Raw genomic sequence first — 25,913 nt, 5'->3', positions numbered from 1 at the left:
TTACATGGTGATCTACATGAGGAGATCTATATACAGCAACCTGATGGTTTTGCTGCAAAGGGAAAAGAGCACATGGTGTGTAAACTCAACAAGAGTTTATATGGGCTAAAGCAGGGACCACAAGAATGGTATCATAAATTTGATACATTTATGCAATCTCAGGGATTTCATCGTTCTCAAGTTGATCACTACTTATACACCAAGAAGGCAGTAGATGGCAGCCTTATTCTCTTGGTTTTGTATGTGGATGACATGCTGATTGCAAGCAAGGATGTTACTCAGAGACAAATCGACGGATCTTCTTTATCTATCACAACAGGAGTATGTCACTAAAGTTTTGCAGCATTTCAATATGGAGGAGGGGGAAGCCATTAGTGTACCATTGCCTCCATATGTGAAACTTAGTGCAGATGACAACCCTACATCTGATGATGGAAAGGCTGAAATAGCCAAGATACCTTATGCTTCAGCTGTTGGTGGCTTGATGTATGCTATGATTGCTACGCGTCCTGACAATGCATTTGCAATGGGAGTTGTTAGCAGATATGGCATATCCTAACAAAAAGCATTGGGAAGCAATGAAGGGTATCATGAGATACCTTAAGGGCACAAAGGATCTATGCATCTACTTTGGTAAGCAAAAGTCATCTGTTGTTGGGTTCACGAATGCAGACTATGTTGGCCATCCTGACTGCAAGAAGTCTACTTTAGGAAATGTGTTCACGTTCACACATGGACCAATCTCTGTTGGGATGTAAAGGTCCTTTATTCACCTCCATGTATTGTACACGTGTATTATTATGTTGTACATGTGAATGCACCCTTACGAGCCCTAGGTATAAATATATTTTATTCTTTGTGCACCGACACATTGTTGGTACATCCAAATCAGCTCGTACTCTCTCTGTCACGCTCACTCTTGCTCACCTGCACACTTCCCCTGATGCAAATCTTCACGCTTCCGCTATCCACGCACTCAACAGCTGGTATCAGAGCTCGACGGTACAAGCTGGTAATCACTACAAACAATGCAATCATCATTGAGACCGACCGATCAAACGGGCTGCCAACGTGCAAGCAATAGCCACAGGCTACAGTCGCAGGAAGCAATCGCAGTGGAGTAGGCGACACCCAGTACTGCGCGACAGGCTACAGTCGCAGGAAGCAATTGCAGCAGAGTAGGCGACACCCAGTACTGCGCGACAGGTGTATCTATAGTTAAAGGCGAATAGACGGGCTTAGGCGACTAGTCGATGAGGTCCATTAGGGATACTGCGCGTGGCGGACTGCTCGCGACGGCAATTGACAGGGTTCAGTGAGGTCCAGAGGGACTGGCAGGATCTCACGTCATGTCACGCGACAAACTGAAGCGACAGGACAAGCAAGTCAACACCCCCCCTCCCCAAATTTCTTTTAAATCAGAAATTTTAGTTCATTTTTATCTCTCCCCTTCAAGGCGTTCACACGCATAAGCACATATCATAAATCTGTGCAAATCTGCTTTTCGAAATTTGGGGCTTTTCCCAGATTTGATGATGTTTATGCTTGACAGTGACATTTGTGTCAAAAATTGCAGACATTGTGCATGTTGACCTCAGTTAAATTGGAGATTTTGCCAAATTTGTTGGAATTTTGCTCATCCGAGTAAAATTTCTTGACAGTGGACCTAGAAAATTGGGGCTTTTCATGTATTGATGAAATTTTGCTCAACTGGGTCAAATTGGCTGATATTTACGCACTATTGGACCTGGAAATTTGGGATTCTGTGCAAATTTTGGTAAATTTTCTGCAATATTTGTCCGTGTGGTGATTAGTTTAGGTAAAAACAACAGAGGTTGTTGTTGGTTTAGCTTGAGCTCTTGCAATTCAATGCATTCACACTTGTGTTTGTGATAAAAATGGCTGCAACTTCTTCCAGTTTTGACATTAAGAGTTTGATGGAAATCAAACAGTTTGATGGTCAAGGTTTTGACCTTTGGAAAGACCGTATGCAGGGCATATTGTTCTTAAAGGATTGTGAGGATGCTTTGCAGGAAGATAAGCCCGCACAAATGTGTAATGCAGATTTGGCCAAGATTAACAAAAAGGTTGTGGCTTATATAAAGATGGGTGTCACTAATGACATTTTGACAGACATTAAGGGCTTAGATATTGGTCATGCAATATGGGAGAAGTTGAAAACTCCTTATAAGATAACCACACTTGTTAATCAGGTGCATTTAATGCGCAAGTTGGTGAATATCCGGCTGGATGAGTCCAAGCTTGTAGTTACGCACTTGAGTGCATTTATTGGTATTTTAAATCAGCTCAAGGATGCTAATTTGGATTTTGATGATAAGTTGAGGGCGATCTTTTTTATCATGACACTGCCTAATTCCTAGGAGACCTTGGTAGTTTCTCTCAATAATAACCCCAATCTCTCATATGATGGTGTAAGGGGTTAAATCTTGAATGAAGAAATTAGACATAAGTCTAGTGGAGAAGACAACAACTCAGCTTACAATGTTAGAGGCAAGGCTGAAAACAAAAATGCAAATGCTGGACAGAGAAGCAGAAGGAAAGGAAAAGAGTGATGTTACCTGCTATCAATGTGGTCGGAAGGGCCACAAGAAGCCTGATTGCAGGTACTACAAGAAGGAACAAGAGAGAAAGAAGAATGCATGAGACAAAAAGAAGAAAGGGGATAAGACAGATGCATTTGAGGCAGCCAAAGGCAAGGAAAAGGCCAATGTGGCCTCCAGTGTAATCATAGAGGAGCTCTTGGATACAGAGGCTGATGTACTATGTGCAGTAGATTATGATGCCCTTGTATGTCACATACGGGATATGCACATTACCAAGGCTGATGTGATTGATGCACTTTTGTCAATTGATGATGGTGTCACTCAGACTTGGATTGTAGACTCTGGTGCCTCTTTATGTAACTCCTTGCTTGGAGTGTTTTGCTATGTTCAATGTACGCAGTTATGGAAAAGTTTATCTTGGAAATAACCATGCTTGCAACATTGATGGGATAGGCACTGTACACTTGTCTTTGGATAATGGGCAAGAGCTTGTGTTGAAAGATGTCAGATATGTGCCTAGCATCGAGAAGAGTTTACTATCTGTTGGACAGCTTGACTTGCATGGTTACACTACATTGTTTGGTGGTGGTTTGTAGAAATTGAAAAAGGGTTCCATGCTGATTGCAAAAGAAACTAAGAAGGGCACTTTGTATTGTCTGCACTGTAAAGCTCTGAATGGCAAGTTTCTTACAGTTGCTGAAATTGGCTGTCATTTGGAGTTGTGGCACAAGAGATTAGGCCATATGAGCCAGAAAGGACTTGATGTCCTTACCTCTTTGAAGAGGATTGATGGAAAAGGCTCTAAACTTGATTTTTGTAATGGCTGTCAGTTTGGAAAGCAAATGAAAATTTCATTTTACTCTGGTGTCTCCCATAAGTCCAATATCTTGGACTTAGTGCATTCTGATGTATGTAGTATGCCCGTGAAATCATTGGGTGGTGCTCCATATTTTGTACCTTTTATTAATGATTATTCCAGGAAGATTTGGGTTTATCTATTGAAAAAGAAAAGTGAAGTATTTGCTGTTTTTAAAACTTTTCATGCATTTGTGACTACTCAGACAGGTAGAAAGGTGAAATGCTTGAGAACTGATAATGGGGGTGAGTTCACATCTACTAAGTTTAAGTCTTTTTGTGACTTGCATGGAATCAAGAGGGAGCTTACAGCCCCTTACAGCCCTTCTTCAAATGGTGTGGCTGAAAGATATAATAGGACTTTATGTGAGAGAATGCGTTGCATGCTATCCACTGCTAATCTCCCTCATGAATTTGGGGAGAGGCACTTAAAACTATGGTTCACATTTGCAACCACTCTCCAAACAGGTCCTTATAATGGAATCCTTGAGGAGGTTTGGTCTGGCAAATCGGCCTCATATGACCATTTACGGATATTCGGTTGTGATACTTTTGTGCATGTTAAGGGCCAACGGCATTTTCACGGGCTATGGTGATGAGGGTGAATTTGGCTATAGAGTGTGGTTACCACAATCCAAGAAAATTGTTCGCAATTGTAATGTTGTGTTTAATGAGGCAAAGTTGCTAAAAAGTACTTTAGCCTCTAATGACATGAAAAAGGTCAAATTTCAGAATTTGCAGCCATCTATTACTTCAAATGATGAGCCTCATGATGCTGTACCACAGGCTGAAACTGATGATCAACCAGTTATTTTTTAGCCAAATGATGATGGACAGCAAATAGAAGCACAAGGAGGTCATGGACAGCAAGATAGATTTGCTGATTGTGAAAATGCAGGTGCTGGAAATGAAAATGAAGGTGTTGTACAGCATAAACAGCATGCTGAAAATGGCTTACAGCAGCCAATAAATGCTGAAAATAACATGCCTCCAGGGGTAAACCCGATTCCTGAGAATGTAAATCATTGGGTACGCAAGTCTACATGCTTAAGAAGGCAACCACATAGGTATGACCCCTCTTGGCACTATGTGATGCTTACAGATGAGGCTGAGCCTCTTACATATAAAGAGGCCAAATCATGCAAATTCAGCAGTAAGTGGGAGCTAGCTGCAGAAATAGATTAAATCTATGTATGCTAATGATACTTGGGATCTTGTGTCGTTGCCCAAAGAAAGAAAGCATCTTCCAAACAAATGGGTTTACAAAGTAAAGACAGTTGATGGGAAACCCAAGTACAAGGCAAGACTGGTTGCCAAAGGGTATGCACAGAAGGAAGGGATTGACTTCCAAGAGGTCTTCTCACCTATTGTGAAGATGACCACTCTACGTGTGCTTTTTGCTCTCACTACTGTATTGGATTTAGAGCTATACCAAATGGATGTGAAAACATCTTTTTTGCATGGTGACATTGATGAGGAGATATACGTGAAACAGCCTTAGGGCTTTGTAGTTCCTAGAAAAGAGCAATTGGTGTGTAGACTAAAACGCAGCTTGCATGGGCTGAAGCAAGCACCACGGCAGTGGTACAAAAAGTTTGACACTTTTATGCTCTCTCATGGGTTTTCACGCAGCCATGCAGCTCATTGTTTGTACATGAAAAAGGATACAGAAGGTAACCCATCATACTTGTTTTGTATGTGGATGATATGTTGCTAGTTGGGAAAAGAAAGACTAGCTTGGATGCTCTCAAAGATTGGCTGAAATCAGCTTTCTCCATGAAAGATTTGGGGAATGCAGAGCATATATTGGGCATGAAAAATCACAAAGATAGAACGCAGAAATTGTTGTTCTTATCTCAAGAGAAGTACATTGAAAAGGTACTGGACAGATTTAACATGGTTGAAGCTAAGCCTCTTGGGATGCCCTTACCTCCATATCTTAATCTTAGTAAAGCCAGCATCCCAAAAGATGACATGGAAGCCAATGCTATGAAGGGAATCCCTTATGCATCAGCTTGTGGCTCTCTTATGTATGCTACGGTCGCTACTAGTCCAGGCATTGCTCATGCAGTGGGAGTTGTCAACAGGTTTATGTCAAATCTTAGCAAACCACATTGGGAGGCTATCAAGTGTATTCTTAGATATCTAAAGGGTACACAAAGAAAGTGTATTTGCTATGGGCAGGGTGCACTTAGTCTGCAAGGTTATTGTGATGCAGACATGGCAGGTGACTTGGACACTCGCAAGTCCACTAGCAGGTATGTCTTTACAGTTGTTGGCAGGGCCGCCTCTTGGTGCTCTAGGTTGCAGAACATTGTAGCACTGAGTACTACTGAAGCTGAATACATATCAGCTACTGAAGCTTCTAAGGAAGCTATATGGTTGAGCAGCCTTGCAGAGGATCTTGACATGTCTATGAGCACTCCAGTGTTGGGATGTGATAGCCACGCTCACTCTCACTCACTCGCACACTTTCCTTGCTGCAAATCTTCACGCTTCTGCTATCCACACACTCAACAGTCTCTTGGATATCCAAGCTACAAAAGTGTGTTGCATTGTCTACTACAGAGGCAGAGTATGTGGCTTCCACTAAGGCATGCAAAGAGGCTTTATGGCTTTCACATCTGGTGAGAGAGCTTGGCATTACAAAGGTTCCTATCCTCCACTCTGACAATTAGAGTGCTATCATGCTAGCACGCAATCCTATCTTTCACGCAAAGACAAAGCACATACAGGTCAAGTATCACTTTATCAAGGATGTACTTGACAGCAAGAGCATTGAGCTAGTCAAGGTACATACAAATGATAACCCTACAGACCTTCTCACGAAGGAACTTCCAGCAGAGCGATTTACTCATTGCCGCCAGGTGATGGGGGTTGGATAGTATATGTGTATTTCAGCTTTTGTACATACATAGACTTAGTTGATTCTTTTCTCTACCTTCAGGCACGTTGCCTTTAGATGGGAGGTTGTTGGAAATAAAGGCTCGCCGTGTCTTTTACAATGTTCGGGTGTGAATGCACCCTTACACTCTTGTACTATATATATTATCTAAACCTAAATAGTAGTGCACTCGTCATTGTACCGAATACCCATTGTGTGAGCTTGCTCTCCTGCTGCTCACTTTTTTCTGCTTCTCCCTGCACTCAATCTGCACTCTCAATCCTAGATCACTCAGTCTCAATCCAAAAGTACCATTTGTCTTGGTCATTCACTTCTGCACTGCTTCATTCGAACATCGTATCAGAGCATTGAAGGGCTGACCTCGACCTACCCGAAGAGGAGATTTCAGCTCGACACAAGGCTGCATTTCCAGCATTCAAGGGCGACAGCAGGGCTGCCCATCAAAACAAGGCTGAGGCGAGTGTGGGCATGCAAGAAAGGAGAAGATTAGCTGAAGCTACTGCTAGTTTTTGCTGTTAGAGAAGGAAGAAGGCTGCGTTTTGGGCCTTCAAGTGCAGATTTTACCTTTTCATCGCCTCCGACGGGTAAATAAGAGAGCAGGACGAGCAGTAAAGAGCCCTTGTAGACTACATTCTCACAGTCAAAGGGGGCTCCTTTGTGTGTTTTGTGCAAGCATTGTACGTAAAGATGTTTTCTAAGGCCAAGACAAAGTTTCAGGCGATCGTGGACCAAAGCTGCCCGTGTTACCGGCTCTTCCATCAGATCAAAAGCTCAATGGCAAGAATTACTACATCTGGCGGGTCATGATGCTTGCCATTTTGGAGTCCTATGATTTGGTGGAGCTTGTTACGGAGGCTATTCATCGTCCTTCTGCATGAGACGAGTCCCAACTCTCTTCCAGTGATGATAAGGTGGAGTTGGCAAAGGCTCAGGCACATTGGGATCAACTCAATGCTCGCATCCGCTCGTTTTTATTTCTCCCATGTACTACAATTGTTCTCTCTAATATTGAGCATTTGACGAAGGCTCGAAAGACATGGCTAGAGCTTGATCAAATGTATAATCGTATGACCATCACGAAGCGAGATTCTTTGGAAGTGCAGATGAGGACCATGTGTGTCAACAAGTCATCTTCCATACAAGAGCATATTAACAAGCTGAGACAGCTTCAAATGCAGGTACAAAACGGAGAGAAGGTGATCACTTCTAAAGACATGGCAATAACTCTTATTTCACAGTTACCACCCCCATTTCAGTGGCATTTATTCCGCCTTGATTGCTTTAGGGCGGTCTGAGACTCTTCAATGGGAAGAGTTGGTTCTTATGGTCTTGGACCAAGAGGAGCAATTGAAAGGGACCAATGTTTCTAAAAGTGAGGCTTTGGTTGGTCAACCCTCTCAGAAGAAGGGGAAGGACCAAGAGAAGAAGCACAACAAATCCAAGAAGGACAAAGAAAAGGAGTCCACTTGTCCCCTCTGTGGCAAAACAGGTCACTAGGAGAAGGATTACCCTAACAAGGAGAAGAAGAAGAAATCTTCAAAGGATTCCGAAGCAGTGGCTACTCCCTCAACAATTGCTTTCCTCCACTTGGAGGTGGTTGAGGATTTGATCCTGGAGGCCCCATACTCTCAGGAGTGGATTGTTGATAGTGCTGCCTCACAGCACATGACTCCTCCTTCAGCATGCTTGGTTTGGCCACCTCAACTATAATTACCTTCGGAAGGTGTCAAAGAGACAACTTGTTCAAGGTTTTCCGGATATTGTGGTGAGCCAACAACATTGCGTATCCTACATCCATGGGACACAAACTCGTGATGCTGTTCCCAACAAGGCTTTAAGGCGGTCTTCAGTACCCTTGAAGCTTGTTTCTACCATCTTTGTGGACCAATGAGGGCGGAGTCCCTTAGAGGGAGCTTGTATTTCATGCTAATTGTGGATGATTACACCAAGTTGACATGGGCCTATTTCTTGAAGCTGAAGTCGGAGGCTTTCTCCAACTTTAAGGATTGGTTGCTCTTTGAGGAGAATCGATCAAGCCGAAAACTAAAGGCCTTACGATCAGATAAGGGCGAAGAATTTGTTTCTAATGAGCTTGCTTGTTTTTTTGCCGATCGTGGTATTCACCACAAGTTCGCTAATACAAACACCCCTTAGGAGAATGGCATATTGGAGCAAAAGAATCGCAGTGTGATCGAGATGACACGTACCATGATGGAGCATCATCAAACACATCAGTGCCTATGGACTGAGGCTGTGGCTACTGCACTTCACATTCTTAATTGATCACCTACTTCCATTGTTGTTGGTATGACCCCTTATGAGGCGTATTTTGGGTCTAAGCCAAATGTTTCTTATTTCAGGGTTTTTGGATGTGATTTGATAGCTGGGCACCAGCGACTGTTCCTCTGGAGCCTATGCCACTTGAGGACTCTTCGGATGAGGAGCTTAGTTCTCAGCCACCAAATTCACCGCTTGCTCCCCCGCCATTGGTGGACCTTCCAAAAACTTCAACAGATGCAAAGCAACAAGGCAAGATTCAGCCTCCTCCTCATTGGGCTAGTGACACTCTTCATGATGCAAGGATTGAGAGGGTTGCTGAGGAGTAGCAGCTACAAGATGGTCCACAGCATTCTCAGAGGAACCAAGCACACCACACTGAGCTTGTTTACACTAATTATTGTTTGATAACTTGTGTCATGCAACGATCGAGAGCCCACCTCCATGAAGGAGGTTGTACAGCATGATCATTGGCAAAAAGCGATGAAGCAAGAGCTAGAGTCGATTGATAGAAATGGCACTTGGTATCTTGTGTTAGCCTCCCCATAAGATCATTGGAGTCGAGCTGCAATGGATTGAGAAATGACACTTGGTATCTTGTGCCGAAGCCTCCCCATAAGATCATTGAAGTCAAATGGATCTTCAAGATCAAGTACCACAATGATGGCACATTGGACAAGCACAAGGCCCGCCTTGTTGCTAAAGGTTTTGCACAGCGCCTAGACATTGATTTCCATGATACTTTTGCCCCTACAGCTCGAATGGCTACTATTCGCGTAGTTCTTACCTTGGCTAGCCATAGGCAATGGCTCGTCTATTAGCATGATGTGAAATCTACCTTCTCAAATGGGGAGTTGAACAAGGAGATCTATGTTGAGCAATCTCTAGGCTTCAATTCTTCTGATGGTAAGGTGTATAGGTTGAGGAAGGCTCTCTATGGCCTTAAGCAAGCTCCCCGTGCTTGGAATAAGAAGATTGACTCATTCCTCCAGGAGAAACTGGGGTATTGGCATTCCACATCCAACCCCCAGCTATATGTTCACACCTCAAGTGGAGGTCGTCTTGTTTGTCCTTTATGTGGAAGACTTGATTGTGACAAGTGACCATACTTAGATGGTTGAGCTGACGAAGGCAACACTTCATGAGAAGTTTGAGATGATGGATATGGGACTTCTTCACTACTTTCTAGGTCATGAGATCTATCAAACTCCGAGGGAAATCTTTATTTCCCAACAACAGTATGTCTAGAAGCTCTTGACTACATTTGAGATGAAGGGATGCAAGTCTCTTACGACTCGTAATATGGACCCAAATTGAAAGGCTACTACTCATTCCGATTCTCCTTTGGTGGAAGCTATCCATTATAGGCCATTGGTTGGCTCCTTGATCTAGCTTCTTAATACTTGTGTTGACTTGTGTTATACTATAGGTGTGCTGGCTGAGTTCATGAGTGAACCCAAGATGCTACATTGGCAAGCTGCTCAGAGGATTTTGCAGTTCCTATGGGAAACTCCTAATCTTGAGACCTATTATGCAACAGGTTCCGGTGATACAGACTTAGTCCTTACAGGATGGAGTGATTCCGATTGGGTTGGCGATGTGGATCATCGAAGGTCCATGGCTTTACCTTGGGTACTCGTGCTGTTTCATGGAGCAGCAAGAAGCAAGCCACAGTTGCCCTATCTTCAACTGAGGCCGAGTATCGAACAGCATCTTCTACTACATGTGAGACCGTGTGGCTTCACAGGCTCTTGGAGAAGCTTGGCTACTATGACATTAATGTGACATTAAAAGTGATATTTAATGTCACATTAAGGTCATAAGTGTGGAATGTGACATTAAAAGGAATATTTAATGTTACATTAAGGTAAATTTAGGGGAACATGCACGAGAAAGACCGTCCGGGCTCTTGGGCGCCCGAACGGGGTTAAGGGGAGCCTAGAGGTTAAGGGAGTCCAGGAATAGTAGGACTCCAGAAAGTTGACGGCTGGCAAAGAGATTAGCTTGGAGGGCCAGCACTTATCTAGGAGTGGCTGGGAGGTGAAGAACACTCGTGCTTCCATCAGTTTCAAGAAATCTGTCTCCGTCATCTAACATTGGTATCAGAGCCGTGAGGATTCCTGAAGGTCTTCAACAGAAGAGCAGTGACGAATTGGAAGAAAACAGGTCGCGTGAGAAAACGGGCCGTGAAGAACTGTCTCGTCGCGTGAGAATCAACGGGCCGTGAAGAAAACGGAGAAGCGACTCGTCACATTAGAAGTGCAGCGCCACGTCACGTAAGTGACATTTAACATTGGTCTAACGTTACGGGGACCCGTGGAAAAAAACGTTACAGGCAGAAACGTTACGTTCGGGCGGGAGAATCAGAGTCGCGAGAGGGTCGCGAGGACCAACCAGATCAGACGTGGAGATACCAGCATCCACGAGAACCAGATCAGAAGTGGAGCCGCCAGCATCAGACACGGGTCATTAAAAAACAAACAAAAACGTGATTCTGTTATGATGGCTGTTGACGGGTGAATCCGACTGCTCCTGAGACGGATAGGACTGCGAAAGCTGTGAGACAGGCAGAAAAACTTCATACATAACTGAAGCCACAGCCTGCCATTAAAAATCAGGGAAGTATTTTATCTTGTATGCAAATTTCTTATTTTTGCTTTCCAATTCCAGTGTATTAATGGCAGAAAAAGGGAAGGAAAGGGTAATGGAAAGTTCTAGTTCCGGGGATCAACCTATGGTAGATCCCCATGACCATGAACCAGACATACAAGAAGAACAATGGGAAGAATTTTTTGCCACGAGAGAGCAATTTGATGATCTTTCTGCTCGTGTGCAAACTCAGGGGGTTCAAATGGAATTTTTAACTCAAACACTTACTGAAATAAAATCTCAGTTAACTTTATTGTTGGAAAAAGATAAAAATAAGATAAAAATCTCAGATGTCCCATCTTCATCGAAAGATTTAGATGTGACTATGCGAGATCCTAAAGAACCCCAAACTTATCATAAATTGAGGGATAATCCGGTTTTAAAGGATATGAAACCACCTCAATTTTACGGGGAGGAAAAAGATAGGAATAAAGATACAATCTTTAATTTCCTCCAAAAATGGGAAGATTTACATAAATTAAAAAATACCCCACCACATCTCCAAGCACTGGAGGCCAGTTTAACTTTGGGGCCCAAAGCATATAAGTGGTGGCGAACTTTAAAGGAGGCGAATAAAATACCTGAAACTTGGGCTCAATTTGAATCCGTCTTTTTAAAAGAATTTCTTCCTGAAAATGAAATGGAAAGAAATTGGGAAGATTGGGATTATGTCAGACAAAAGGGACGGCCCCTACTGACATATCTGGAGGAATATCGTGAGATAATCCTTAAACTGGAAGGAATTGATGAATTCCAAAAAACAAGAGGATTCATTAGAGGACTGGATAAAGCCTGTAAAAAGGAAGTAAAACGGAGTTTACCTAAGACGCTTGAAGAGGCAATTAAATTTGCATTAATTTATGAAGATAGTACGCGTCCAGGTACACTCACCAGTCCCACTGATATGGAACCCAAGTCTAAGAAATTGGAAATCTCAAAATTTGTGGGCAAATTTAAAAGGAAAATGCCATTTTTCAAGGGTAAAAAACAACCTTTTGAAAAGAAACCATATATGAGGCCAAAGCTAAGTCCTGATGACTTTGATAAGGCCAAAAAAGAAAAATTGTGTTTTAATTGCCTATCCCCTAACCATGCTGCTTGGAATTGCCCTCAAAAGAAAAAGGGGGAAGACAAAGGAAAGGACAAGGGCAAGGGAAAAGAAAAACAAATCCATGTAGTGCAGACCTTAGAATTAAAGGGCCATGAAAAGTATAAATCTTTAGAGGTCTTGCACATGGATGTACAACATAAGTGTTGTATGTCAACTTCTTTGTGGCAGCCTACTTTTGGGCCACATGATTTACTTAGAGTACATGGATTGATAGCTGGAAAACGGGTTAGAGTCATGATTGATGACTCTGCCACACATAATTTTATAAATTATGCACTTGTCAAAAAATTGAAACTTCCCCAACAAAACAGTGAGCATCAATATGTTGTGCGTATGATGCAAGGCCAAGACAATAAAATATGGGATACAATGGTATCCAATTTGGAAATCGAGATTCAAGGATATAAAGATAAGCTTGATTTCCAAATAATGAATATGGAAAGAGCTGATATTGCTCTAGGGAGGGAGTGGCTATGGGGATTGGAACCATCCTTGAAACGTAGCTATCACCATAATACACTGGAATTTGAAAGGGATGGTAAGACTTTTGTCATTCAAGGTGAACATGAAGTATCTGATAATCCTTTGCTGTGTTCTACTGAAGTTCAGAAGCTGATAAAGAAGGAAGTTTGTGAGGTATATATGCTATGGTCTCTTCCTGTACAGAATACTTTTACTTTCTGTAATATAAAGCAACGATTTTCTTATGTTTGTGAATTGAATGTTAATAATGAATTGAACAGTTTGTTAGATGATTTTAAAGATGTGTTTCCTTCTGATTTACCTAGTGGCCTTCCACCTGATAGGGGTGAAATAAATCACCCAATTGATATAAATAAGGATACACACCCAATTTCAAAACCACCGTATAGGTTAAGTGAAACACAGCATCAAGAAGTTGAGAGACAAATTAAGGATTACCTGGATAAAGGATTTATTCAACCTAGTAATTCACCTTGGGCTTCACCAATTTTATTGGTAAAGAAAAAAGATGGTTCTATGCGACTTTGTGTTGACTATAGAGCACTTAATAAAATAACGGTGAAGAATAAATTTCCTATGCCCAGAATGGAAGATCTTTTTGATCAATTGCAAGGGGCAAAATTCTTCACAAAGATAGACTTAAGATCAGGTTATCACCAAATAAGAATTAAGGCACAAGATATTTCCAAGACCGCATTTCGCACTAGATATGGGCATTATGATTTTTTGGTGATGCCTTTTGGCCTCACTAATGCACCAGCTACCTTTATGAAGCTGATGAATAGTGTTTTACGGCCCTATCTAGGACATTTTGTAGTAGTCTTTTTGGATGATATCTTGATCTTTAGTAAATCAAGAGAAGAACATTTGGAACACTTACAATTAGTATTCCAACTGTTAAGAACACATTCCCTTTATGCGAAGAAAACTAAATGTGAATTCTTTGCACAAGAGGTCAAATATTTAGGGCATATAATCTCGAAAGAGGGAATCAACATGGATCCAGAAAAAGTAAGGGCAATTATTGAATGGCCACCTCCACGGAACCTGGAAGAGCTGCAGATCTTCCTAGGTTTATCTGGATTTTATCGTAGATTCATTCGAGATTATGCCAAAATAGCTGTTCCAATGACAGAGCAACTTAAAGGGAAAGGGAAAAGTTTTAATTGGGGAACAGACCAAAATGAAAGTTTTCAAAAACTTAAGGTAGCTATTGCTACAGCTCCAGTATTATTAATAGTGGATCCCAATAAACCATTTGTGGTTGAAGCTGATGCCAGTGATAAGGCAATAGGCGCGGTCTTATTACAAGAAGGTCGACCAATTGCTTTTGAAAGCAAGAAATTAGATCGTGCAAAACAGAATTATTCTGTTTATGAGAGGGAGCTGTATGCAATAGTACATGCAATGAAGAAATGGAGGCACTATTTGTATGGTGCCAAACTTTTGATTTTATCGGATCATGAAAGCATTAAGTGGCTTAATGATCAACCAGATTTACATGGGCGTAAAGCCAGATGGGCCGAACTCCTCCAAGAGTTCGACTATGAGATAAGATATAGAAAAGGAAAGTATAATATAGTAGCTGATGCACTCAGCAGAATGCCCATCATTAATGAATTGAGTTTTACTCAGTTCACTTCCAACTTGCTTGAATCTTTAAAAGGGAAATGCCAGGTTGATCCGGCATATTCCAACATATGGGAAGCAATAAAAAATGGGGATCCAAATGAAAGTGCTTCTACTGAGGAAGGAATATCTGAGGATGTTCAACTAGGAAATGGAGCATCAGGGGTTGCTCAAACTGGATTCAAGTGGAAGAATTTTACCATTGATAATGGTTATTTACTCTACAAGGGTAGGGTATGTGTCCCGAAAGATATAGAAATAAGGCGCCAGATACTCTTTGAGTGTCATGATACCCCTAGTGCGGGACATCCAGGAGTTAATAAGACTTATAGTCTTATTAAAAGGCAGTTCTATTGGCCTGGAATGAATAAGGACGTCCTTGACTATGTGGTCAAATGTAATAAATGCCAGGTTAATAAAGCTGAAAAATTAAAAATGGGAGGACTTCTCCATCCATTAGAAATTCCTTCGGGAAAATGGGAGAGTATATCCATGGACTTTAGTGTTGCTCTACCTAGAACACAGAGGGGGCACGACTCTGTATGGGTGATTGTGGATAGGTTAACCAAAATGGCTAGGTTTATTCCAACTTCAATTGATGTTAAAACACCAGAATTGGCTAGATTGTTCGTAGAGAACATATACCGATTGTATGGCCTTCCGGCAAATATAGTTTCTGATCGGGATAGAAAATTTGATAGCCATTTTTGGCGTGCAGTATTTAGGAAATTGGATACTAAACTTAGCATGAGTACGGCGGATCACCCGCAAACGGATGGGCAAACTGAAAGGGTTAACCAAATTCTTGAAGATATGCTTAGGGCATATGTAAGCAAAAGGCAAACTAATTGGGAAGAGTATTTACCGATAGCAGAGTTTGCATATAACAGTGCCAAACACTCTTCCACTGGATATAGTCCATTTATATTGATGTATGGGTTTCAGCCCAGAGCTCCTTTTGCAGTAGGACTGCATAAGGAAAAGGTTCAGGCAGCTAAAGACTTTTTGGAGGATATGAATAGTATGTTAAAATTTGCTCAAGAAAATATTAAAAAAGCTCAAAATCGAGCTAGAGCATATGCAGATCCTCACCGAAGAGACATCTCCTTTAAAGAAGGAGAATTGGTCTATCTTAAGGTGCCTGAACAAACTAAAACTATGAAAAAGGGACATTGTCCAAAGCTTTCACCAAGGTATTGTGGTCCTTTCATAATACTTAAAAGGGTGGGAGAATTGGCTTACAAGCTCCAACTACCTGCTGGTAGTAAAATACATCCAGTTTTTCATGTAAGCAAACTAAGGAAGAAGCTGGGTGATTTGGATAATCTAATCTTAAATGATGATATTGAGGAGTTATTCTATGACCAATCTAATCCACATGAACCAGAAAAAATATTAAATGTTCGTAATAGACGAACGAGGAATACTATTTATCAAGAATATTTGGTTAAGTGGAAAGATTGTTCAGAAGAAAGCTCAACATGGGAGCGAGTAAGTACTTTAAAGAAAAGGTTTCCCGATTTACAGTTAGACCTTCCAAGTATCGTTTTCGAGGACGAAACCGATTCTTAAGGGGAAGGAAATGTGACATTAATATGACATTAAAAGTGATATTTAATGTCACATTAAGGTCATAAGTGTGGAATGTGACATTAAAAGGAATATTTAATGTTACATTAAGGTAAATTTAGGGGAACATGCACGAGAAAGACCGTCTGGGCTCTTGGGCGCCCGAACGGGGTTAAGGGGAGCCTAGAGGTTAAGGGAGTCCAGGAATAGTAGGACTCCAGAAAGTTGACGGCTGGCAAAGAGATTAGCTTGGAGGGCCAGCACTTATCTAGGCGTGGCTGGGAGGTGAAGAACACTCGTGCTTCCATCAGTTTCAAGAAATCTGTCTCCGTCATCTAACAACTACCTACAAAGAGAACCTATTGTTCTATAGTGTAAAAATGAGAGTTGCATTGCCTTGGCCATGAACCCTGTGTTTCATGCTCGGACGAAGCATATTGAGATCTAGTACCATTTCATTTGGGAGAAGATTCTAGATGAGACCATTTCCCTGGCCTATTGCAAGGTAGAGGACAATCTTGCAGATTTATTAACCAAGGCGCTTCCTCAGGCTTTACTTCGACAACACTCCAGATCCCTTAGCCTTCTGCCGTGTCCAAGATCTAAGAGGGGGTCTTAGAGCTAGACATTCCTCTGACAAGCAGTAGGTACAGCAGGCGGCAATTGGTGTAGCAGGAGTGCCACGTGGTAGCTACCACATGTCAGACGAGGGCAGGCCACAGGTCGGACAACTGGTCAGCCACTTTTGTTGACCAATCGTCTGCATTTAATGCAGCCGACCTATTATTTCTTGCTATTTTTGCTAGCCTATTTATTGGCCTAGCTTTTGGCAATCTCGGTCAATTGTGCTCCTAGTTTTCAAGCTACACATCGTGGAGACTACCCTCGAGATTCACGAAGATTGAGATCTTCAAGATGGAGACCTACGCAGACATTCTCTCTACAAGCGTGTATATTTCTACATCCTTATGCAGCATTCTTCAGTGCAGATTTTCTGCACTCTCTCTCTCTCTCTCTCTCTCTCTCTCTCTCTCTCTCTCTCTCTCTCTCTCTCTCTCGGTCATTCACTTCCGCACTACTTCACTCCGACACCCACCTACTCAAGAGAGTTGATGTGATCCTTGCAACGGAGCCACGAAAACAGCCTTTCTTCTAGGATAGGGTGGTAGATGAGCTGATTTAACTTAGTTCCAGCCATGGTAACCGTGAAATACGTTTCATTGGCGTCGAAATGCAAAACAACTAAAACACTTGAAATGTTGCACTAAAATGCAAAACATTTTACGTGAAACAGCTGACTGAAACATGATTTTTAAATAGAAAAAAATGGTTTATTTCTTCGTTTTGGGGGGGGTTGGGTATACTATATATAGGATATCATTCTTATTGAAGTTGTGTACACAAAAAGGGACATCATTTGTTGACATGAAAGGATTTGCATGGTATAAATGTGTAAGGCGGAGCTCATTGTTTATAAAGAGAGCCATCTCATATGTATTATTCAACCATTTCACTCAATGTTTCGCTTGGGACTTTTCCAAAGGTGAAATGTTTCAAGGTGAAACACAACATTTCAAGGGTGAAACATTTCCCAAGGAGAACGTTTTGCAATTACCTTGATTCCAGCGAGCAATAAATTCAGAAATCTGAAATTACACACTTTACAAATCAATCTTGGACAATTGACACCTGATTGGGCCTAGCAACTAGTGCCCCTTGTGGCATTACTTTATCTTCTATTGCTGTAAGTTGAAGTACATTGAGATACGGACCAGTCTCCTTCAATCTTCAATACAAATGGCTTTTGTAAATCACCAACAACAAGAAGGAACAATTTGCCCCTTCTTTTGGCTATAGATTTGGGCAAAAATCAATCCTTGGACTCTTGCATGCAAGCCAAAGCAAATGGGATTGGGCTCACCCTTCAAATCAGCTGTAAATTCCCGATTCACCAACTGTTATACTGAACTCTGGGTCTTCAATTATTGGGCATGGATCCTGAGTTGGCCAAGAAACCCTAGTTGCTGCTGTAAATTAAGGTTTCAGCAGCTGCTCTTCCCCAATGGCTGGAATATGCTGAGAATTGCTAAGGGCTGCCACAATTCAGCTGGACAGCATTAAGTGCTATTGCCTACAGCTTAAGCTGCCAGAAATGCTATCGCCAGCACCCATATATCTCCCTAGCAATTGCATCTGCTTCAGGGCAGATTCTCCTAGCTGAATTCACCTCCTAGATTAGGCACCAACAGCAACACAGCCTCGCCTTCCTCTTTCTACCTACAAAATGCCTGCCTCCACACTCAGCCAACCCAAAAATCCCTTTCCTCAGTTTGCATTGGCTAGTTTGCTAAGTGGTAGCCTTCCAAAAGCAATTTTCAGCATTAATTAATTATTTTTTCAGAAATAAATTTCTGAAAATTAATCAATCATCAGTTTGACCCTGCCCATTAATTGGCTAGTGGTCATCCACATTTAATGTGCTAACCTAACCCTAGAACTTTAAGTTGTACCCAAAATTAAATGGCTTTCAACTAGCATTAATTAATTAATTAATGTCTAGTGCTAATGTCACAACAAGACATTTTAAAGGCCCAATTAATGCCCTAGACCCAAAATGACACGAGGCACCCACAAGTACCTGTCTAGCATAACTTAATACAACTTTTGCCAATGTCATCCAATACATATTTAAGGTACTTAGGCTGTCACCATGATTTAGCTGACTTGTACTTCACATATGCACGTTACATATGCACAATTTAATCATGCCAAAGCTAAGCACTGAAAATACACATTCTAGTGATAACATGATGGGAAGAAGCAATATTTACTTCTCCGTCCACACACAAGATCCACTTTATGATAATGACAACTGATTTTCCCTTTTAGTACTCACATGCACTTGGTCATTGTTAGTATCAGGATGATTGTTTTTGTAACAAGGTGCTTAAGTGTATGAACAAGTTCCTTGCAAGGGCACTGCTCGCACCTACTACATCCATGTTCCCAAATTTGCATTGCCCCTTGCATTGCATTGAGTTTTCTACATTAGGGCACTTGGGAGGACTGAAAACCGTTCGGTGGTCACCCAAGTGAAAAACAGTTGCATCCCGTGTGAGCAAATCTTCCATTTACTTCTTGAAAGTGGTCAATCTAGATCCACATGCGTAGCAATTCACTATTCGCAACAATAGCAGCATTAACTACTCATTCCCATTTCATATCTCAACATATATTCTATCTTCACCACCCTTGAGGGTGCTCTTGCATTGTGATTGTCCTTTACGAAGCTTCAGAGCCAAGAAATCGACCGGAAAAAAAAAGGGGACTCATCGAATCGGGCTACTCTATGCCTTCTCTATTTGCCCTTGGATCTAGCATTTCCTTACATTCGATATCATATTAATGGGTATAGATTAGCATAATATGGACATGGAAGATATTGAGCAAGTCTATCTACTCACTTGCTTTTCTTCTTGTCTTCCATAAGCCTTTTGCATGAAATGACCTAGTATGCCCTATATACATTTGCACTGATACGTAAGCCCACCACAAGGTAAAGCCAATTGAAGAGCCTATTGGGTTATTTTGCACACACACTACCAAGTCTAGTATACATCTACCTAGCTAGCCAATAGACTTGGGGCCTTGAGCACAAACATATCTCAATAAAACGTCTATTCCAAAGAGCTTTGTAAGGCAAGATCAAGCGCATATTCTATGGCCAAGTTCTTGAGCCATTATGGAGAGAAAACAATTTTGACTTGTAAATTGTTATGGGTAATGCATAGGGGTGAAAGCCTCGTGTATTGTCATCCAAAGCTCCCTAGTAGTGAAGGGACTTGGTTGTTTGAACCTATCCATCATGTGGCCCATAGCAAAACAACTCAATGGCTATTTGAGCATTCTAAAGTGCTAGGAACTTTGAACCCCCTCCCTCCCCCCCTTGAACGGAAACATGTATATCCTACTTGCCAAAAAGTTTTCATCCTTCCTCAACTTGCACATTTGTCCAACTCCTCAATCCTCATCCTTCACAAAAGACAAGAAGGTACCATTGTGTCTCTACGCTCTAAATATACCCAGCACACAAATCGGAAAAGATACTTAAAAGAGGGGAATCCTTGACAAGGCAATAAATCCTCTACAATATACAACATATTTTGGCAAATCTTAGTATTCTCCATTGGCATGTTCATAAGTCAATGTAGGCGATGTTCTCCTATATTTTCTAACTCTTTCTGCACTAAGGAAGAGCTAGATCCTCAAAGGAGAATATGCATTATACTTTATACCTTCAAATTAACAAGACAAGCACAATTTGACATAAGTCTATCGAGTGATTGATTCAGTAGAACATGCAGACAAGTTGATAATGTCAATTATGATTAAATATGACTTCAAATCTAATGAGAGCTTGACTAATAAGGTACAAGAAATCAGGCAATTTCTTTTTATTCTCATTCAATCAATCAGTGGAGCATATACACAAGTTGATAATGTCAATTATGGATCTTACTTGCCAATGCCTCAGAAAATTCTACTAAGTGGTCATCTGCTGACCCAGATGGAGATTCCTGAAGAAATTCTTGAAGAGCTCTTTCAGATTGGATTGATGTTGCCAAGTCTTTCCAAGCCTCCCGTCCAATTTTTCTTTCATCTTTTTCAAGCCCTGTTTGACGAATGGCAGCAGCCTCTCTTCCTCCAGACAGCTAAAAATAAAACAACTTCGAAGTCAATCATAACAGTCCATGACATAGTGCGATATGACGGGCCTTCGTTAAAAAAGGGAAAAGTGGAAAACCTGCAAACCAAATTGTCGTGCAGAAGACGAGGAGCCCATGGTAGGAGGCTTGACACAGACTGGTTGTGGCTACGAGCAGATCATCTAGCTTCGACGATGATAAAAGAGATACTTAGTAAGGTACAGAGAATGCAGATTCATTCTTCTTCTTGTCAGCAGAAACCTCAATCAAACAGAACGGAGAACCACATGTCTTTGGTCTCTGTCCTTATCATCCGAATTCTTGTATCGCAATCACAAATATCAGAAGTAAGCTCTCGAAGAATGGAAACCGCTCCCTCCTCAAGCGCTTGCAGAAAATGTATTCTTAATCTGCTCAAAGACAGCTCCAATGCTGATCAAATCGCCTGACTTTCTCCCCGCAGCTGAAGAACGGTCGAGCGATCCTTCAACTGAATTGATGGTGAAAAACCCTAGCTAACCATACACTGCTGATGAAGCTCAAAATCCTTCTTTCGGGAAACTCTTTGAAAGCATTCGCGTTGAAAAACGGCGTGCTCGTTGCGGAAGCTGACCTTCTCTGCGCAGGGAGAGACCTTGGACGTGCGCCGAAGAGAAGACCAGCCGAAGGGGAAACCCTAGACCATCCAGAGAAGAAGACAGAAGGTTCTCTACCCGTGTGCTTTTAGTCGAAGCAGGAGAGCTTGGCGTTGGGAAGGAGTGGAGGAGGTAGACAGGAAACACCTGCTGCCTCGAGGCCAATCGGGACCCTTGGATCGCCAGGTCGGACGGCTGTGATCGGTTTGACTTGGCTGTTCATGATTCACGTCTTCCACAAAAGCCCCCTCCCCCACTTCAACGCCTGCAAACTGATGCACACGCACACACCACTGAACTGCCACATGAATGCGAACACTTGGATTGAGCAGGCCCTCACAGCTTGACACGGGAGCAAAAATCTTAAGCCGGCGTTCACCCGCTATGCACCTCTGCTTGAATGCGTTGATTCAACGATTGGCCACTCGAAAACTTGCAAAATGCATATGCTTGTCGTTGGGATCAATGCCTGCTGCCAGTAGCTTTTGTAATGCATGCTTTATTATTCCAACAAAAGTTCCTAATAGTTACAGTATCTTAGAGATGCAGCTTCATTATTCCAACAAAAAGTAGTAATAGTTACAGTATCTTAGAGATGCAGCTTTATTATTCCAACAAAAAGTAGTAATAGTTACATTATCTTAGAGATGTAGCTTGCCAACAGACTAAGTTTTCTCCCAAAAATCCAACATCTTCCGGTAGTAGCTTTGGTGGCCTACCAGTACCTTAAGAGAGTGTGGTGTTGAGTATATCTAGCATACATGTCTTAGTTACCGAGTGAAGTTTGGCAACTTACACACTCAAATATATTATTTAGTTAGGTTCGAGGGGTTAAAACCTTAGATGTCCATGTACCACTTTCCTCATTATGAATGTGGGTTTGCATTATTGGCTCATAATTCATTATTATGGCCTTTGGTTAGTTCTAGTACAAAAGCGACATTTTGAAAGGGTTCTCATGGTTTGTGTATTTAGTTAGGTTCAAGGGGTTAAAACCTTAAATGTCCATGTACCACTTTCCTCATTATGAATGTGGGTTTGCATTATTGGCTCATAATTGATTATTGTGGCCTTTGGTTAGTTCTAGTACAAAAGCGACCTTTTGAAAGGGTTCTCATGGTTCATGTCAAGACCAATGTTAAGATTGGTTTAAATATTGATCATTAGTGGAAAGCAAGCTATGGCAAAAAAATTTCCCTTTAAGCAAATACTTTGTATGGTGATGTGTTACCAATATGTTGTCATTATACTCAACTTTGGCAAATAAAAAGGTAGCTTTTGCACTTTGATGTGGATCTACTTTCTCCTCAAAAGGCACGCGTCATTTGCTTTGCAATCATCCTAGTACAAAGGAGTCTTTGCAAAGGTCATTTGCTATGCCTTATATTCAATCTTCGATGGCTTATAGGTATTAGTGCCACCAAGAACCGTAACCTAAGGTTTGAACTCATGCATCCGTGGTACTCAACCCACACTCAAATGAACTAGGCTATGTCCCCATTGGCAGTGTGTCTTTGATATTCAAAAATAGCTATCATGATTATTTATAGTATTTTGGACCATTTTGACATTTTATTTATTGTTTTTCCATAGGCTCGATACTGAAGCTCTTTGGATTGTTTTATATGAGTCCTTTCATAGACCTTTTGATAGATCCAAGCTTGATCATTTTCATATAAACCTATTCTCCATATTTGTTGTTTACTATGTGTTTCTTCAAGGGACCTCTCAATGTGAGGGCTCTCTCTATTCTAGCAGTAAGCAGTGGATTTTCACATTCTCTTATGTTTCCCACTAGTAATCTAAATTATTAAAAAATGAAGTGTGATGTGAAATGCAGAATAGATGGATACAAGAGCTTAGAGCATGCTTCCCTAAGTTGTCTTGGTTATCACACAAAGACAAGTTGAATGAACCTTACATAATAATCGTGACACTTTAAAGGTGATATAAAATTAGGAGGAAATGTTAACTAGTCCATGAGCAGTGTTGTTGTAATTATATGAAGTTTGAGCATGGAATCATGCACGAGAAGGCAAGATTGTGTATAGTTACCCTTGTTTACATCCAAATTTGTCCTAAGCTTCATGTTTTTCATGCATTAACCCAACTAGAACAATATCCCTTCGTAATAAGATATAACTAGTATTATCACAATATTTTTTAGTGTGGTGAGTTTTTCCCTCTATTCTTTAGGAGAGGGAGAGATAGTTCTTTGTTATTTTGAATTTTCTTTCATGTATAAAAGCTATATGCAAATCAGATATTTGCTTTCTATGGAGATATGAGATTCTAATGAAGACAATTTTCATCACATAGATATTAGACATCATGTTACCACTTTTTATCACACAGATACTAGACATCATGTTAACACTTTTTATTGCAGTAATACTAGACATCATGTACCACTTTTCATCACATAAATACTGAACATCATGCACTGCTTGGCTGGTTAGAGTTACCTACTATTAGGATAAAGTCTGTCTAGATAAGATATTTAGAAATAAGGGTATGCAACACATGGACAAACGGATTCCATAATGATCCTCAATGTAAATGTCCTAGATATTGAGAATAGGAGCTCACCTACCTCATTGAATATACCGCATAAATATATAGCTGCAAGCAATGAAATCAACAACTGCAGTTCACCCTACTTTCCATACTTTCTCTATTTCTCTCCTTCATACATTGTGCACAAGGTATGCTCATCTACTTATCCTCTAACCTATCCTTTTCACCACATGGTGTTAAAACCACGGGTTCCCATTGTCCAGCCCATCATATCTTCTCTGCTATCTTCAAAATCGCAAACCACTTATCTTCTTTTACTCTCATTACTCTAATGGCTCTCATCAATGCCACTACCTCTTACAATCGCCACATCAAGCTTGACAAACTCAATGGCAGCAATTATCAACTGCAAGAATGGAGATTTTGATCCATTGTGGGGATCAACAAGTGCAACTAGTAAGAGCAATACCCACTGCAAAATGTATTTGGGATTTCTTCAACAATACTTATGAACACACAAATATTGGATATCAAATGACCATGTTCAAAAAGTTAACCACTACCACTATGCGTGAAGATCAATCTGCCCACTAAGTTCTTAGAGTTGTGGCAGTCCTTGCTAGATGAAACCGTAATATCTAGATTAGACATCTCTAGAACTACAAGCTATGTTTCTTCTCTCCTCTTTGCCTCTAACATGGAGAGCCTTTATCACCACTCAAATCTCCACTAATAAACTCAAGCTTTAGCCTCTCGTCAATAAAATCAAGAAAGAACAAGTTACAAGGGATACTCTTTCCACTTCTTCTACTCAAGAAAACAAAGCCTTGGTTGTAACTACCTACAACCCAAAACATCTTCACAAAAGAGCTCAAACCCTTCACCCAAAGCTTGAGATCTCTCCTTGGTCCAACCAACTTCAAAGGAATCCTTGGCAATCCTAATCACAAACCCAATCTTCATCAGTCATTTCAATCCTTATCCATTTTTAGAAATCCTCACTACCATCTCATATGCAACGTTTGTAAAAGACAAGGTCATATCAAAAAAGATTGTTGGCAAAGAGAGAGACTTAACAACAATCACTCAATAGGGCAATCTCACTTTGTTAGCATTAGAAACTATGACATAAAGGATCAATCAAACACTATCATCAACTTAGCTGCAAGTGCCTAAGTACCTCATCAAGACTCCTAAGAAGAGTACACTTGGTTCCTAGACTCTGGACCTACTCATCATATGACTTTCCACAAAGAATGGTTGATAAATTGTAAAGAGATATCTACTCCACTCAGTGTAGCCATGGGGGACAATAGAATCCAACACGGTACCATTCAAGTGGAGCTTCCATCCAACCACATCATCAAGGTACACCAATTCTATTATGTCCCAAACCTCAAGAAAAATCTTCTAAGCATCGGTGAGCTCACTTCTCAAGCCTCTCTCAGTGCTCACTTCTTTAAGGACCACTATATCTTGCAGCTACTTTCACCTTCTCTCAAACTCACTTATCCAAAATCAAGCAGCCTTTACACTCTTGGTTACTCAATTCTTAAACCTCCTACTAATGCTTTTGCTAATTCAACCTCACTCTCATGCCTCTTAACATGTCCTACAACAACCTATCCACAATAAACTTGTATTGGGTATCCCATCCCCTCTCTCTCTCTCTCTCTCTCTCTCTCTCTCTCTCTCTCTCTCTCTCTCTCTCTCTCTCTCTCTCTCTCTCTCTCTCTCTCTCTCTCTCTCTCTCCCAACTTGTGCTCTAAGCAAAGCCACACACCTTCCCTACTCTAAATCTCATTTGGTTATATCTCAACCCCTTCAACTAGTACATTCCCATATTTGTGGTCGTATCAATCCCACATCACTCATTGGAGCAAAATATTTAATGGCACTAATAAATGAATATTCTAGTTATAATGTTGTATATTTTCTCACAAGGAAGCCATAAGTATTTTCAAGTTCCAAGAATACAAATAAGTGGTGGAGAATAAGCGTGAGTTACGAATC

General features: G+C 41.1%; 1 protein-coding gene across 1 annotated transcript in view; it reads right to left on the bottom strand.

The window, feature by feature from the left end:
- The window catches only part of NADK1 (NAD kinase 1), a 63,413-nt gene extending 41,695 nt beyond the window's left edge, over positions 1-21,718 (bottom strand). The window contains exons 1-2 of the mRNA XM_087670894.1: positions 20,847-21,718; positions 20,562-20,754 (exon numbers count right to left, since the gene is read on the bottom strand). Coding sequence (XP_087527020.1) covers positions 20,562-20,754; positions 20,847-20,885 — 232 coding nt within the window. The 5' untranslated portion in view covers positions 20,886-21,718. The remainder of the gene's footprint in view (positions 1-20,561; positions 20,755-20,846) is intronic.
- Between the last annotated feature and the right edge of the window lie 4,195 nt (positions 21,719-25,913).

Source organism: Lygodium microphyllum, chromosome 28, assembly GCF_053477565.2.
Source record: "Lygodium microphyllum isolate KBCC chromosome 28, Lygodium_microphyllum_v1.1.10, whole genome shotgun sequence".
Classification (NCBI taxonomy): Eukaryota; Viridiplantae; Streptophyta; class Polypodiopsida; order Schizaeales; family Lygodiaceae; genus Lygodium; species Lygodium microphyllum.
The sequence above is the reverse complement of the archived record's forward strand: the minus strand, read 5'-3'. Positions and strand labels throughout refer to the sequence as shown.